Source organism: Gymnoscopelus microlampas (genome assembly GCF_963454915.1).
Source record: "Gymnoscopelus microlampas genome assembly, chromosome: 10".
Taxonomy (NCBI): Eukaryota; Metazoa; Chordata; class Actinopteri; order Myctophiformes; family Myctophidae; genus Gymnoscopelus; species Gymnoscopelus microlampas.
The window spans coordinates 38,602,310-38,619,810 of NC_139947.1; the positions used below are offsets into that span (position 1 = coordinate 38,602,310).

Consider the following 17,501-nt stretch of genomic DNA (forward strand, 5'->3'; position numbering starts at 1 on the left):
AACAAGAGCTTGTGACCATATAATAACTACATTGGATCCATTGGAATACGGATAGTTTTTTTCCATTTCCTGAAAAGAAAGAGAGGGAGGGAGGGAGAGGTATTTCATAAACGCCTAAAGTATTTCATAAACGCAATAACCCGGCCAATGCTGGGTAACGGAACCTGAATACGCAGATCGATGTATCGTGAAGTGATGCGTTGTCAATCCAATAACCCTGGCAACGGTGGGGACGTTTTCTGCTTGTATATATTCCACAGCTCTAGCCCTGAGGCTACATAGAGCCTGTTTTCTCCACAAAGACCAGAGGGACTTATGATACTGGGGCCAAGGCCAAGTTGACATGTTTATACAGTTGGATCAAAAGCTCCATTAGCTGATTTGAGAGCACAGCCCTGCGGACAAATCATTTCTCTGGCAACAACAAGCAAAATAAATAATCTGGCTACAAAATATGTCTGTCTTACAAGGGCATTTAATTCTCTTCCCGAGTATGACCGTCATCATAAAACCAGTGAAATAAACTAATGCTTTTGATGGATGAAATCATGTCTCCATGAAGCCTAATATATTTTGAAAATATGTCTATTTCAAGCAATTTCATCAGGATAAGTAATTATTTCTTTAGTAGCATTCCACTTATATCAGCAGGAATGTGTAAGGGTACTCTAATTTTTAAATCAAAAACATTTGGAACAACACTGGCATTTCTTATTACAGTGTACATACTTAAGTAAAATGGGAGACATGGAGTTACATTAATAATGATCCTGTTGGGCCCAAACTGGAAAACAGGCCAACTACTGTAGCTAGCAGCAGCCCAGAGCTAACAAATACAACATTGACATAAATGTTCATGTTCTGTGGATGTGCTCATGACATAAACAACAGCTGGAAAAACATGAATAAAACACCCCGGTGCATGCGTAAGGACCTTTAAGTGGTTAAAATGATCTTAATAAGCAACGCTTCTGGTATACAATATAGAAGGAGAGATTGATGATGTCTTGCTAGTTGCTACAGTATGTAAGACAATCCTGCTAGCCTTCATGTTTATGCAGAAACGTGAAAAGTGAAGGTACAGTAATAGCCACCTGTCACAGGATGATAATTATTAGAAGTTGCTTTGCAGTTATGCAGACAGATTTACACATGGTGAGAATACATGCAATGCATGCAAGGCAACAGCCACCTCTTCTTTTATGAACAAGAGAGCAATGAAAGCTAATGGCTATTACCAGTTACAGTATACTGTATCCCATAATTAGCTGCAGTTTTACTAGTGGAAGGATGAAGGGAAGGTACCATGCATACATACTAACACCGACTGACTGACTATCTGTCTGTCTGTCTGTCTGTCTGTCTGTCTGTCTGCCTGAGTTACAACATCACAGTTAAACTGTCTTTCCCTCGCAACAATCCCATAATAACAACGACTTCCTGGATAATATCACATAGTAAAATCCAGAGCTCTGAGAGTGTACAGATCGACCCCTTCGGGGCAGTGGTGGTGGTAGGATGATTTAACTATTCAACAGTAGGCCTACAAGCTCCCCATACAGTATGTGTCAGTATGTGCTTATTGTTGAGACACATTCCTGTACAGCTTCTGAATGTTGAATAAGTGGCAAGTACCCGATTTTGATTAAGAAAACATAAAGCAGCATATGAAGGGTGATTTGCCTATACATAATCAATGGTAAAAGGGGGGGGGGGGCAGCACACACTGCCTTAATAGCTCCCCCCAATCAGTAAAAGCACATCAAACCATAACATGGCCAGACATCATGATTCTATACCAACCACATCACCTTGGCAACAACCCCAGGCCCCATGTAACCCTGGCAACTACTATTAGCGGCGAGCACATCGCCCATAGCAACCATCCCATAACGTGCCAGACTGGTGTGAAGGAGGTACTTCAGACCTCTCGTGGAAGACCACTTGGCACGTGAGGAGAGTGACACGGAGGTGGGCAACAAAGACAAAGCACCGGTGGAGAACAAAGAGGCTGGCCGCCTAATTGCAGTACTTTTTAATTTTCTCATCTGGGGAGCTTGAGAAGGGGATGTGCTCAGTAATCCCCCCCCCCCCCCACGTTGTACCAAACCGCCCTCCTGCACTATTGTCTGTTACCAATCTCATTCATTACAAACACAGATTGTGATTGCAGTTCCAACCTGCGCCTCTCTCCTGTGACTCAAACCTGCTTTAAACAATTTCAACCTGCGTGTCCCTATTTTGGGCATATCATTGCAGGCAAAAGATTTCCCCAAATGTCAACAATACCGGTAGTTAGAATAACATATGTACAGGGTTCACAGGACGTGAACTTGTAGATTACGTGTACATTTACAGCTGCTCTGGGCACTATTCGGATTTTGTATTATTTTATGTCCTGCTGACTGTCCCTGTAGCGGCTGTGTTCTGCGGTAGTTGGTATTCAAATTTGTATGCCAGTGTAAATAAATATGCATATAAATTGCATCTACACAACGGGGCAGCATGTTTAAAAAGTATAACTGTAATATTATACATGCCAATTCGGTTCGCACAGAGTTTCTGAGTATATTGCTTGTATTGCCTGCATCTGTTTGTGTTCTGAGTGCAGAGTGCTGTTCATGGGGGAGCCTGGAGGACGTGATCTGTAATTCTAAGATGCAGTTTTATATCCTTTGTCCATGTGCAGCCACAGAAACAGCTAATGTTGTGACTACCGTACATGTAGCGTACTGAGCCATGTTAGAAACATTGTTTGTAGTTACACACAGGCTTTGTAGCTTCCTGTGTAGTACAGTGTATATGGATTATTGTGGGTTTTATAACCACTACTTGCTTCATGTTTGGAGGCCATCATCACTAATTGTAAGGTGACACATCTGAGCCACGCATTTCACAACTTAGTGCTGATAAAAGAAGGAGCAAGGCTGTGTCAAGATATTGTACTCAAAATGAATGTGGTTGTGACGCTGCATGGCAACCATTGAGATAAACGATGTATTTAAGCAGAGCAACGCTCACTCTCACAGTCAGCTCCTCAGTCACCAAACTCCCACCACCCCCCCATCGTCCTCTAGTAGTATTTACATCCTCATATGTCAGCAATTCACACAATGTTGGTTCATGTGTGTATTATCATAACTACATATTTTTAGCCTCTGCCCTATGGTGGTGGAGGTGGTGGTGGAGGGTCATAATGTATGTCTATTATCATGTCCATGGATTAACTGTCTGTGTCATGCGTGCAGATTTGTTCTGGAGCATCATAGGAGAAGGCAAATTAAAATGCTTAATACCATTGCGATAAATGTCTTTCATCTCAAGGAGAGTGTCCTGACTGACTGAACTTATGTTTGGGGTAGTTTAAGAAAACGATGTGATCAGATTATTTGTCAGTTACAAATGACTTCTTTGCGTTTGACCCATCCGAATTATTAGGAGCTGTGTGCAGCCCCAGGGGGTTTCACAGGAGCAGGTAGGTGTGTTCACTGTCTTGCTCAGGGACACCTCAACAACACAAATCCAGGAGGAGAACTGGGGTATTCCGGCTCCCAAATGGCCGCTCTACCTCCTGAGCCACTGCCACCCTACAACATTTTGATTACTCAATGCAGCATCGCTAACTTCACAGCCATTCCCAGGGCTCCCAATGAAAGCCAACAGAATGTATTCACAATTTGCCATTCCATTAAAGCGTAGACTAAATAGGGAGGAAGGTCGATAATTTATTGGTGGCATGGAAAAGCTGCTCTCCTCAAAAGGCTGGACATGTGAGAGGCATAAACAGGATATTAGGAATGAAATAGACTAGAAGAATTAAATAAAGAGAGAGAGAGAGAGAGAGAGAGAGAGAGAGAGAGAGAGAGAGAGAGAGAGAGAGAGAGAGAGAGAGAGAGATTGTAAGACCAATAAACAGAGAGAAAGAGGCAGACCGATACAAACAGAAAGTGGGGAGTGGCAGGACATTGAGAGACTGGGCGTGTCAGAGGGAAGAGCGTGTGGGAGAGAAAGGAGATATCAGATAAACAAGTGAAATGAAGGATGAAAGGAGACTTATAAGCGGTGAGAGGCAGAGGGGAGCAGAGAGAAAAAGAGAATCTATGGCATCCAAATCAAAAGGATGGATCAAATGATTTAGACGGAGATGAAATAGAGAGATTGAATTGAAGAATTTAAAGAGACAACACACAGAGAGAAATTGACTGATGGAGAGACAGATAAGAGAAAGAAACCCAGAGAGACTGAGAGAAGAAACCAGAGAGAGATGGAGAGTAACACTTTATTTGAGGGCTTTGCTGAACCAAATAGAACCTGACAGTTTGTGTATAATGATCTAGTTCAGCAATGACTAAGCCTTTTATTAAAGAGAAACCAACCACAAAGAAAAGCTACCTCATTATTGTATATGGTGACAGCTGCATCATTTATGCTAGCACACTTTCGTATCATGCAAAAATATTTTTTTTAACCGCATGAATCCATAGTATCCCTATTCTTGGGCAACATTTTGCAAAAATAGCACCTCTACAAGCTCACAATGCTTCACAACGTGGCGCATAAAGCATTTTCACCTGCAATACCACATTGTCCTTATTTGGCACGTGGCGCTATTGAGCCAGTGTGTATGCATGTTATGTTGGACTGAAAAACGGGAGGGATAATACAAAGCAGTTATCGCATGTGACGTCACAAACGGGCGAAAATCAGTTGACCTGTTTTGAGACTAATTTGCACAAAACCCCAGATATGCTGTGAAAGCCTGAGTGCTCAAACTGGGGTATTTTTTGGGATGGGAGAGAGGTAGGGGAGACCAAAAACACACAAAAAAGAAGTAAAAGTGGTTAAGATTCCAGTGATGATATCCAGTGATGATATATGTGATTTCACAAAATTTTCAACAATATCACAGCCTATCTACCAGACATCACAAGGATTCTGAAAATCCTGGTGCGGACAAAAAAAACAGTCCATCCGATGCACGTGGAGCTATTACACCTGCCCTAGAATCAGAATCAACTTTATTGTCACATCACAGGTTTACAGTGTTGATCCAATGGAAATGGAGACAGGTTGAAAGTTAGGTTATATCGAGGCTATGAGTCAAGAAAGCAGAGTTCAAATCACATCAATGGAACCAAATGTTCAAAGACTGACGGCATTCTGTAAGAGGCGAAGACAAGTCAATTTCTTTGTACTCACGTCAGGGAGATGGAGAGGTGAAACCTCTGCCGCAGACCCCGGAACATGGCGAAGGACTTGGGCGGGAAAGAGCGGGCGGTAACGGCACAGTAGGGCCGCTCGTAGCCCCCAGCTGGGCACTCGCACCTGAATCCTCCTCCAGACAGCTCCCGACAGGTCCCCCCGTTGCGACATACCCCGGGAACACACCTGCCCTGCCTACGGTCCACCTCACACCGATCACCTGGTGGGCAACAAACACAGAGGTCATGTTAGCAATGTTTCTTCAAGGTCCGAAGTGTTTATTGTCAGCTGCATACACAACATTACAGGCAGTGAAATTCGTGTTGTTGTTTTTTATGCCTTGGTTTTTTTACATTTGCAAAACCAAGGCATTTATTTGTTATGATCTTAAAAAAGATTTCTATATGCAGAAAATAATATAATAATAATATCACACAATAAATCTTTCAATGAATATTACTTGAAACTACCATACAATTCAATTCAATTCAAAGGGCTTTATTGGCATGAGAAAACATACGTTTACATTGCCAAAGCAAAAAGCACAATACAGCAATACAATCAAAACAAAAAATGTACATTTGAAAGTCAGAATCTTCAATAGATCAATTTCTATGTACCAAGATCACTGGGTGCAGGTATAGTGCAGGAATATACACAATGATTAGTCTTTAGGGTGGTTGTGTTCCGTTCGATATCCTTCTCCTATCACAACAACTCACGAATCTTGCTGCTGTGTTTGCACATTGTTGTACTTCGCCCAGCAGATATGGGAGTTTTTTGTCGTTGGTCATGTTTTCAAAATCTCTGTGTGTGGTTGTAATCTGTGGGAAGTATGTGTCTCTGATGTCTTGGTACAATGGACAGACGGTTAGGAAGTGTAGCTCGGTTTCCACTTCCTTTTGTGTGCAGTGGGTGCATAGTCTGTCTTCTCTCGGGATACAGGTCTGCCTGTGACGACCTTTCTCGATCGCAAGACTGTGCTCACTGAGTCTGTATCTAGTTAAGATTTTTCTTTGTTTTGGGTCGGTCACGGTACTCAGGTATTCTGCCACTGCGTATTCTCTGTTTAGGGCCAGATAGCATTCTAGTTTACTCTGCTTTTGTGTTGCTTCTTTCCAATGTGTCAGGTAGTTTTCCTTTTGCTGTTTTATAATTTTGTTTGGTCAGATGGGTTTTCTATCGCGTGGCTCTGTTTGTGTTTGTGCCCGGAGTTCCATGGCCAGCTGGCTGAGGGGGCATCTCTCTAGAGTTTCGCTGTGTGTGAGTGCTTTGTTATGGAGTGCATTTAGGTCGCTTTCTTTTAGGTGGTTGTAGAACTTAAGTGCTCTCTTTTTTATTTTGATTATGAGTGGGTATCGTCCTAGTTCTGCCCTGCATGCATTATTTGGTGTTTTTCGCTGGGTACGGAGAATGGATTTGCAGAATTCTGTGTGTAGGGTCTCGGTTTGGTGTTTATCCCATTTTTCAAGGTCATGGTTTGCTAATGGTCCCCAGATCTCACAACCATAGAGGGAAATTGGTTCTATCACAGAGTCCAGTATTTTAAGCCAGGTTTTAATTGGGATGTCTATTTTGATGTTTCTTTTGATAGCATAGAATGCCCTTCTTGCCTTGTCTCTCAGGTCCTTTACAGCTTGGTTGTAGTTCCCTGTGCTGCTGATGTTTAGGCCAAGGTAGGTATAGTTTTTTGTTTGTTCTAGTGGGATCGTATTTAGGAAAAATTGATGGTTTTGGCGGCTGGATCTTTTTTGAAATATCATGATTTTAGTCTTAGTTAGGTTCACTGTCAGGGCCCATGTCTGCGAGAATTTGTGTAGGAGATCAAGTTGCTGCTGTAGTCCTTCCTTGGTTGGAGACAGCAGCAGCATACATTTGTGATATTTCATTACACAAAATGTATTCATTATTCATTTGGTGCATTGTGTAAAATAAAGTACACTAATTACATCACATCAGAATTTGGGCATTTCTACACAACTGCTGTAGAGAAAATCACTTAATGCCGGCACTATAGCTGTCACTGTGCTGCACCCAAACTACAGAATGTATGTACTGTTTGAGTATAGAATGAGCTTGTATACAGTATGTATAATTTAGAAGTTGTTGCCACTGTTAACATTACCAATAAAAACAGTTGTTTTTCCATCCTGTCAAGAGTGTGTTAAAATGGATAGCAAAACAAACAGACGCGCACAGGAAAATAAACACAGAAATTTGCTGCCAGTCAAACAACTGTTATTCTACAGACCCAGAAACTCTCACCTTCCCAACACACCCACGCACATATCAGCACACATACACACATAGACAGAGACAGACACACTTACAAAACATGCTGAGACACACAGACACACACACACACACACACACACACACACACACCACCCACAAAGCAGTACTGCTGAAGCGCGCACACACACACAAGGTTCCCCCTGTCCTTGAGCAAATTTGCACACACATGCTGTGTGACATGATGCAAACAAAGACATGCGTGAGTGCGCTCGCACACACACACACACACTTTGTATAAAAATGAAGCAGACAGCTGTGAAACTAGCCTACAGACACACGATCCTTAAGGATCACTGTTCAGACGTCGGCTGAGGGCACACACACACACGCGCGCGCACTCGCACGTGCAAACACACACACACACACACACACACACACACACACACACACACACACACATACACACACACACACACACACACACACACACGCTATTAAACAAAAATGCTCTCGGGGGCAATGAACACACATCCCTCTTTTAAAAAAGAGGAGAAAAAACACAACCAGATTCTTTCTGTCTCTCTCGTACATACACATTTACAAATACACACACACGCACGTACACACACGTGCGTGCAGAGTCGCCATCATCCAGACAGATGACTACCCCCCTCCAGGCTGTGTGTTTATGGTGTCTTTTGGCACATCATGTGTGATGCTTTGAGATGCCAGAGTACCCACTGGCACTGTCCTCACAGCGCGCGCACACACACACACACACACACACACACACACACACACACACACACACACACACACACACACACACACACACACACACACACACACACACACACACACACACACACACACACACACACACACACACACACACAGGTGTTAAAACATTTAGAATGCTGCGTCTACAGGCATCAAAGGTTCAACATGCTGTCATGATGACCTCCTCCCTCTCTCCTCCCTCCTATCTTTCCCCCATTCTTCCCTCCTGCCTCCTGCCTCCTCCCTCCTCTCAATCACTCCCTCTCTCCCTTCCTCCCTCTTTTTTCAGTCTATCCCTCCCTCTCCCCTGCCTCCATTCCTCTCTACCATCACTCCTCCTCCCCACTCCCTCTCTTCTCTTCTCCTACAGACAGACAGACAAACAGACTTCTCCTCCTCCGCCTCCTCCCATCCCCTCCTCTACCCATCCCTCGTTCCTCCCCTCTCCTAGCAGGCCATTCTGTTGCCAGCTGGAGCTGACAAACACTGTAACACTGCACCGACACACACACACACACACACACACACACACACACACACACACACACACATGCATGCACACACGCACGTGTACAAACACACACAATAATTTAACTGTGTAAAAACGTTTTTTATGAACACTACAAAGTTTAATCACACTCTCTGTTACGCACACCCTCCTGTGGGCAGCTTCATCAATATTAAAATAAATAAACAGAAATGAATACTCATTAATTATGGGAACGATGAGACCAAGACCCTTCACAGACACACACACAAATTATGCACACACTCCCACACCCACTCCCATAAACAGGTTGACAGACTGTCTGGCAAAATCTGTTCCATAGGTGCAGACAGTGACACAAATAGAAGAACATTTTTAAACATCAGCCTAACACAATGAAAAGACACAAAAAAACACACACACACACACACACACACACACACACACACACACACACACACACACACACACACACACACACGCACACGCGCGCACACGCACACGCACACACGCACACGCACACGCACACGCACACGCACACGCGCACACGCACACGCACACGCACACGCACGCGCACACAGAGCAGACATGAGATCATACCGTGAGCTCAGACTTAGTTCTCTCATGTTACATTAGTCAGTTGTCCAGACAGTAGGAATGCTTACTGACTCCTACACAGCACTGCTCTTTGTCCCATCAGTACTGATCACCTAGCATAAAATACACTCACGCAGATGCACACAAATATGCACACACACACACGCACACACGCACACACACACACACACACAGAGCTTGACTTTCAACATCTGTCCTACTCTCACAGTTTGACTTATGGATACTGAGTACCAAGTAATTACTCTGCTCTACATGCAAGTTAACAAGACAGCACTTGAAAGGGTACACCCCCCCCCCCCCCCCCCCCGATTGCTTTATTTGAATCCACAGTTAAACAGTGGAAGTACTCAAATATTTTAATGTTTTAATTGCTGCCTTGACCTCAACCTTTTTAGTATTCATTGCAGCAGTGAAGAAACATCCACTTACAAGCATGAAAATAAAATGTGTTCATCGGACGGACGATACAGGGTAATTCATCACATGTACAGTATGTCTTAAAATGGATTCAGAAAGCATTGTCTTTTCCATACAGACAGGCTTCCACTTATAGCAGAAATGGAGCAAAACTTTACAAGCTGCTGCAGAAATTATTTAGTTTTTGCCCCTGTCCATCTGAGTGTATCTATCTGTGTGTCACTGAATCCGCGAACAGCTAATCTCAGGCACCGCTCAGGACCTGCAATCGTCCTTCTGAAGCCTCTATGTAGAAACGCGTGTGTGTGATTACTGCATCAGTGACACTCACCATTTCAGCACCAAGGACAGCATCACTGTCAGCACTCAGCACCCATGACCACTGGTATTTCACTCCAGTATTGTTGCATAAGACATTTAGATCTGTCCAGTTCGACCACCCTCAGAAACCAGCTGTGTTGGTTTCAAGTCTCCCATTGGGCTTTTTTCTAAAGCCCATGAACTGATCATCGCCACCTTCCTTCTCTAACAGAACCTTTCGTCGGCTCAGGTCCAATAGGAGCAAGGCTCTGACAAGCTCTTTCATGGCCAATCATCGTTGTTCAGCATTTTGATGTGATAGCCTTGTTGCAGTATGTCCATTCAGCGTTTTGTGATATAAGAACATTAGCAAACAGGTGTCGTATTTTAGCGAGAGCTACCTGTCTTATTGACTCTAGTTTCATCATTACAGGCAGGGGAGATGCATCAATTAGATCAAGTCTTTTGAACTATTCACCAACAAAATTATCCATTTGCTGCTTCCACTCGGCTGCAACATTAACCACATGAACCCCGGTGTCCCAGTTCTAGGTATGTCATAATAGGCAATCATTCTGCAAAAATAGGTGAACACTCTGCGAAAATAGCAGATCTACAAGCTCACGCAAGCTTAGTTTAGAGGGAAAAAGGGAGGGGACCAAGTACCGACCCCTGGGGGCCCCCGGCCAAGAAAGCAGTTTAAGTGGGTAAACTTGAGACCAAGATTTCATGGTTTCATGGCGAGAATATAACTGGATGCAGGACATGGTAAAGGCAAGGAGTTTATCCCACTTCGATTTGTACCACCAATTTCCCCCACTGCGGCTGTCATAAAGCACAGCACATACTGGGGTTCTGACCACCCCAGAAATTGGTCAGTACACAGAGGCATGTCGGTGTTTACTGACTCATGACTTGCTGCTATTTGAAGCGTTCCCCTGGATGGGATTTGTGAGATTGTGTTTGCTGGGGCACACTGGCAGTTCCACACACACACACACACACACACACACACACACACACACACACACACACACACACACACACACACACACACACACACACACACACACACACACACACACACACACACACACACAACTTTAAAGTACATTCATACCACACCCACACTTATCAGCACATCATTCCGCATACACACAAACCCAAAGAATTTTAAGTGCACTCATAACACACCCACACTCACTAGCATATCAAAAAACCTTCCCCCATTCCGACAAAGATGCAAACACACACACACACACACACACACACACACACACACACACACAGTACACTTCTGTTGTATTCCCCGTCTTTATTCTAAAATAGCAGCACTTCCCCTTCTCTAGTCGCCACAATCTATCCTTCCTCTCGTCTTCCTCTCATCCCATTACTTCCTTCCTTCTCTCACATGTCTGTAAAGCACTTTGTTACATTGTTTAGAAAAGCACTATCCAAATAAATTCATTATCATTATCTTTCCATCCCTCATCTGTCCTTCGATTCCTCTTTCCTTCCATAGCATACATAATCACTCCACGCTCTTCCATTCTTTTACCCCTCTCTTCCACCCCTCTTTCCTTCCTTCATCTTGTAGTTTTTCTCCCCCTCTCTATTCTTCTTTTTCTTTGTGGCGTTAATGCATTCTCTCCACCCCTTATTCAGTGCGATGTTTTATTCATCAAAGCCACCGTTCCTCTCATGCACCCCTCTGGCATCCGCTTCGCCCCCCTAACACCACCCAACCAACCCCACCCTGCTCGCACACACACATGCACACGCGCACACGCACACTCACACACACACACACACACACACACACACACACACACACACACACACACACACACACACACACACACACGCACGGTTCATCCGCAGAGGGCCAACTCTCCCAATTCCTCTCTCTTTTCTGCTAATCTTCTTTTTCTTTCCTTCCACCACTTTCTCTCTCTCTCTTTCTCTCTCACTCATGTCTCTCTCAATCAGCTTTTCTCTTCACATTTCCTCTGTATTATATTTATCTATATCACACACTCACATTTCTTCACATAGCAAAAACATTGTTTCATTAACTGTCACAGTGTGTGTCAGGTGAGGACCCAACTGCACAGCAACAAAGCCTGGCAGGTCAAGTCCAGTAATAATGTATTAAACAAGGGTTTACAAGAAGTGAGACAGGCAAACACAGCAGGGTACAGCAAACAAAGACACAAAACACTCACTGACAACATCTCGGAACTGGCAGAGAACTGAAGGGGTGAATTGGTTTAAATACAGAGATGAGTTGATGATGCAACAATGATCAGGTCTGTGGAATGCAGGGGTGGCTGGATCTGATTGGTTGAGGGGGAATGAGGTGAGATGAAAAGACTGGCAGTGCTAACGAGTAAACAGAGGCGCAGGTAATAGTGACTAGATTTGACTGTGGCCAGAGGGAATGGAGAGACAGAAAGAGAAACAGAGAGATAGAGACAGACCATGAGGATTTTATTATGCAACATTGTGTATACATGCATCCTTCCTTCTATACTGTCTCTCACTCTGACCATTTTACTGCTCGCAGTCATTACATCTCATCATTCCTTCCTTCTCTCTTTCAGCTTTTCAGCATGTCTGCTCTCACTGCATTCCATCTCCCTCCTCAGAAATAATTAACTTTCTCCATCACTTTTTCCCCAACTCATCTGCTCACTCCCTCCAAACCCCTTTCACTGAGTTTCTCACATATTTCAATTTTTTCAATTCAATTTACTTTCTCCATTATTTACCTCAGTCTTTCTTTGTGCTTTCTTGTCATTCAATTCATTCACTCTGTCTGACCAGTTTCTGAAACTAATGCGCCCCAACTTTCTCTCTTCTCTGCATCCGAATACTGTGCCCCTGCCTGGAGCAGAAGCCCACACACCAAAATGGTTGATGACACCTTGAACAGCGCCCTCTGTCTGGATCATAGCTGGCTGCCTGAAGCCCACCCCTCTTTTCCACCTGCTAGTCCTAGAGGGAATCGCCCCAGCCAGCCTCCGACGGGAGGTTGCAACCCAGAAAGCCCAGAAAGATGACTGGCATGACACCACATCGACAGCGGTGCCACCAAGCAGACTCAAGTCCTGCCATCCAATAAGGTGGCATAAGAGATGCTCCGTTCTATCCCTGGGGATCTGTCTATTATTAACATATGGCTGGCAGCATCTTGGAAGCAGGAGTAGGAGATGGCCGGGCCCACAGGAATCCATTGTTACATCTGGGAACCGGGAGATGACAAAGTTGAAGACCTACCACACCGGCAATGAACCCTGCTGAACCACCTACATACTGGGGGTTGGCTACTTCAAATGAAGAAGTGGGGCTTAGCTAACTGTGCAGCATGCGTGTGCGGCGAGCCTGAGCAGAATGCCAAGCATATAATTAACACCTGCCCCTTAGACAGACCACCTTCATGAGCTGGCCTTCATAAGCTGGAAATCTGACTATAGAGGAAAGAAGATTCTCTCTTCCCATTTCTTACATACTGTTCCTTCATTTCACCATATCATCTCTATCTTAATTGAGTCGCCAACCTTTCTCTGACTCTTTTTCTCTTAATCTATCTCATTATGTTTTGCCCTCTCTTCTTCTCTGCTGCATTATGTTGTTTGATATAACTTGGCTATCCCATCATCACTTACAAAACATGTCATTTTGTTCTGTGTGTGTGTGTGTGTGTGTGTGTGTGTGTGTGTGTGTGTGTGTGTGTGTGTGTGTGTGTGTGTGTGTGTGTGTGTGTGTGTGTGTGTGTGTGTGTGCGTGTGCGTGTGCGTGTGTGTGCGTGTGTGTGTGAGAGAGATCATCTCTGTTCACCAAAGCCTGTCTCTCATATGATCATTCTTGATGTAACACTTACTGTATCTGTTCATCACTCCTACAAGTGATCTCAATCCTACCGTGATCGTTTCTCTGTCTGTCCCTCTCTTCATCACATGCATTCCTTCTTATCATCCACAAACCAATTTAATCTCCATTTCACTTTTTCTCAGTTTATCTTCTACACACTCCAGTTACTTCTTTCTAAATAGTAATACATTTTTAATTACTGTTTACTCCCTCTGTATTTTCTCTGTTTTCTCTCTCTCTCTCTTGACACTCACTCAGTCTCATTATTCTCCAACTAATTTAGTCTTTATCCTTCATCCCTCCTTTTCTCTCTTCTCTGTCACACTTCATCTATTCCGTTTAGATTGCTGTTCATCATGTGTCACAGTGTGGTATTTAGAGCAGTGGTCCTCAAAGTGGGGCCCAGGGACCCCCAGTGGTCCTTGAGGGGGTTCCAGGGTCCCCAGCTAAATAATTTAACATACTGTAGCATCAAAATCTGTAGCGTTAAAATCAGTTTAACCACTTTACACCTATACAGTACATCAGATATTTGAAAAACACACACACACACACACACACACACACACACACACACACACACACACACACACACACACACACACACACACACACACACACACACACACACACACACACACACACACACATATACACACTACTACCACTGGAACACAGAGTGTTTACTTGTGTACTACCACTGGTATGTGGTGTGTAGTATTGTGTACTCGTGTACGGCTGCAGGCGCCAGTCTCTGGTCTATATTCTCCAATACCTATGAAGTTTATCTCAGGTCTGTCTCCTACATCCTTTCTCTTATTCTCGGTCTCCCATTATTCCTTCTACCACTTCCCATTTCCTCCTCTCCAATCTAATTTAATCTCAATCTCTCTCTCTCTGCATTGCTCCATTTTCTTTTTCTCTGCAGCATATCCGCTACAGTGCATTATGTTACTTCAGATAACCTGCATAATGTGTCTATCTCACTTCCCCTGAGTCTGTTGTGAAATAATGTATTGCTAATAAATGGGTTTTCTTTTTGGTCTGTTCTCTGGTCTATATCCTCGCTGGGATCTCTTCTTTCATTTTAATGCACTGGCTTCATTTATTCACATTTCGCACCTTTGACACAGCTGACGGCTTAGTTAAAATGTAACCACTCACCATACCACCGTCAATGCTATAAACAGCTTCGGCCATATTATGGTAAATAAACAGAAAATCTTTCTGTTAATGGCTTTATTAAAAAAATCTACATTTGCTTGCCGCAAAGTCATTAAAATGTTACCAAATTTACCTGGATAATTGAGTGATTGTTGCTTAAACATCAATGCACGGTTATGGACGTTTGGATTTCGTTTCATCAATATTTTCTCCAGGGACTATTTTCAGCTAGAATTTTCAAATCAATCAACGCTTTAAAATACATTCAAACACAACTATCTCAAGTGTCAAGCTTCTGAAAGTAGATTTTTATACCCTGCAGAAATGAATGGAACCCAATGGTTTCCACAAGAGTCAAACAAGCAAGTGGTCAGCAGTAATGTCAAGTGTATTATCGGTATGGTCCTTTAAGTTTTGCGCTTCAACAGAGTTTTTCGATGTACCATATGTACACATGTATTAGCCTAGCAACAATATAGCAATAGCCCCTACTGATGCGTCTCCTGTTTTAGCATGTATCTTCTGAGCACCGAAGGCTTAAGTTGAAAGACAGAGTTGGGTGGAGTTGTATTTCACTGTTCTAGGAGCAGTCTTCCTTTCATCCTGCATGCGGTTTCAATGTCATATCGTTTTATTGCTTCTCACTAAGCCGTATGGGCTGACTTCACAGACATGGATTTAGTGTAGTCTAACACTGGTGTCTGTAAACACTCAATACCTCACAGTAATAGAAGAAGACCTGATATCTGGATACCAGGGCCTTCTTGTCTGACCCTCCAGGGAGAACAGACGTATAGTTTGAGATCTTCTGTACAAGACTCACCATCACGTCACAGAGGGGGGAAAATACTTTAAATTTAATATAAAGGATTTCTGTATAGTTTGTTATTTTTGGATAATTTGTTTTACATCTTTCAATCATCTTATAAACATGTTCACCCTATTTGTTAATTATTTAAAAGAATACAAGAGGTTTTTTTTTTTCTGATTAAAAAGACAAGAAATATTAAAGGATCAAAATCAAAGATTTACTTTGATACAAGCTACTGTACAAAGGTGCAGGTAAGAAACAGAAAACTGCACTTTATTAATATGGAAATAACGTTAAAACCAACAAAAGAACCTCTTTTGTGGCCAAAACCCACTGACTAACATCTTTTGTATAGAAATTCCGGTTAAACCCAACAAAAGAACCTCTTTTGTGGCCCAAACCCACTGACTGACATCTATCACAAAACCCCAAATCCCTCTAAGACGGAGACAGGAAATATTCCCAGCCTGAGGATGATGATGCGTTTAATAAGACCTTTGTCTCAACCCCACACACAGCTGCTGGCCTCGGTTTGAATCTCTCCGGAGAATTCACCCTGTACCTCATCTATGCTGTCTTTCTCTGTCAACATCCCAACCTCCCTGCCGCTTCAATAAAGACAGAACCTGTGTCTTAACCCTCGTCTATGAAAGCAATCAATGCAGTTTTAGAATGGAAACCAAAAAAAACACACACACAAAAAACACATCAATTCCAACCACACAGATGAGATTTCAGGGAAGGGATGAAGGGTATTAGCTCGGAGGGTAGAGCAACGGAGGTAAAAAGAAAGGATCGGGGGAGTGAGAGGGAGAGAAACGAGGGCTGGAAGATGTCTGGAGATTTCTCTGTGTTGCAGAATCAATCCAGTGTTGGTTTTGTTTGGTCTCTCTCTCTCTCCCTTTTCCTTTCTTCTTGTCTTCCTTCCTCTGACCGCCTGCAGCATTGAAGCAATACCGCTGCACCAACCGCCCACGCAGACACACACAGACACACACAGACACAAGTAAACCCCCCGAAACTTTGCCTGGATCACCAACCTCATCCATCCACCTCTCACTCTCCCAGGTTCTCTCCCTCTCAGTTTGGCTGTCTCTCGATCTCTCTCTGTCTTTATTTTTTCATCCCATCATTATCATTCTCATGCTCCGTTTCTGTCTCTCGCTTTACACCCTTATTCATTTTTGCCTCTGCTCCCTCCGATTTTCCATCACCTCCCCCCAGTGTTTGTCTTTCATGTCTCATCTTTCTTCCAGTCAACATCCAAAATACTGTTTTAAGTTCCTTTCATTACTCTCTCTTCCCATTTCTCCCTCCTTCTTCTTCTGTCTTTCTTTCCCCATTCTCCATCTGTCATTCCCCCCGTTGTCCTCTCTCGGTCAAACTCTACCTCTTTCACTCTTTCATCTCCTGTTCTCTGTTCTTTTTCTTGCATTGCCTTTCTGTTGTCCCTCTTTTCATAAGTGCCTCTTCCTCTCTCTCACTCTCTCTCTCTCGTTCTCTCACTCTCTGTGGGGGGTTTGTAGGGTGTTGTGGGGTTCTTGTCTCACCTCTAGCCCAGTTTTGATCTATAATGAAAGGGAACACCACATACACCCTACAGTACATACACAC

At 43.4% G+C, this 17,501-nt stretch overlaps 1 protein-coding gene across 1 annotated transcript in view; it reads right to left on the reverse strand.

Moving 5' to 3' along the window:
* Positions 1 to 17,501, reverse strand: part of celsr3 (cadherin, EGF LAG seven-pass G-type receptor 3) — a gene marked incomplete at its 5' end in the record, with an annotated part of 113,634 nt that overhangs the window by 64,014 nt on the left and 32,119 nt on the right. The window contains one exon of the mRNA XM_084070090.1: positions 5,200 to 5,422. Coding sequence (XP_083926216.1) covers positions 5,200 to 5,422 — 223 coding nt within the window. The remainder of the gene's footprint in view (positions 1 to 5,199; positions 5,423 to 17,501) is intronic.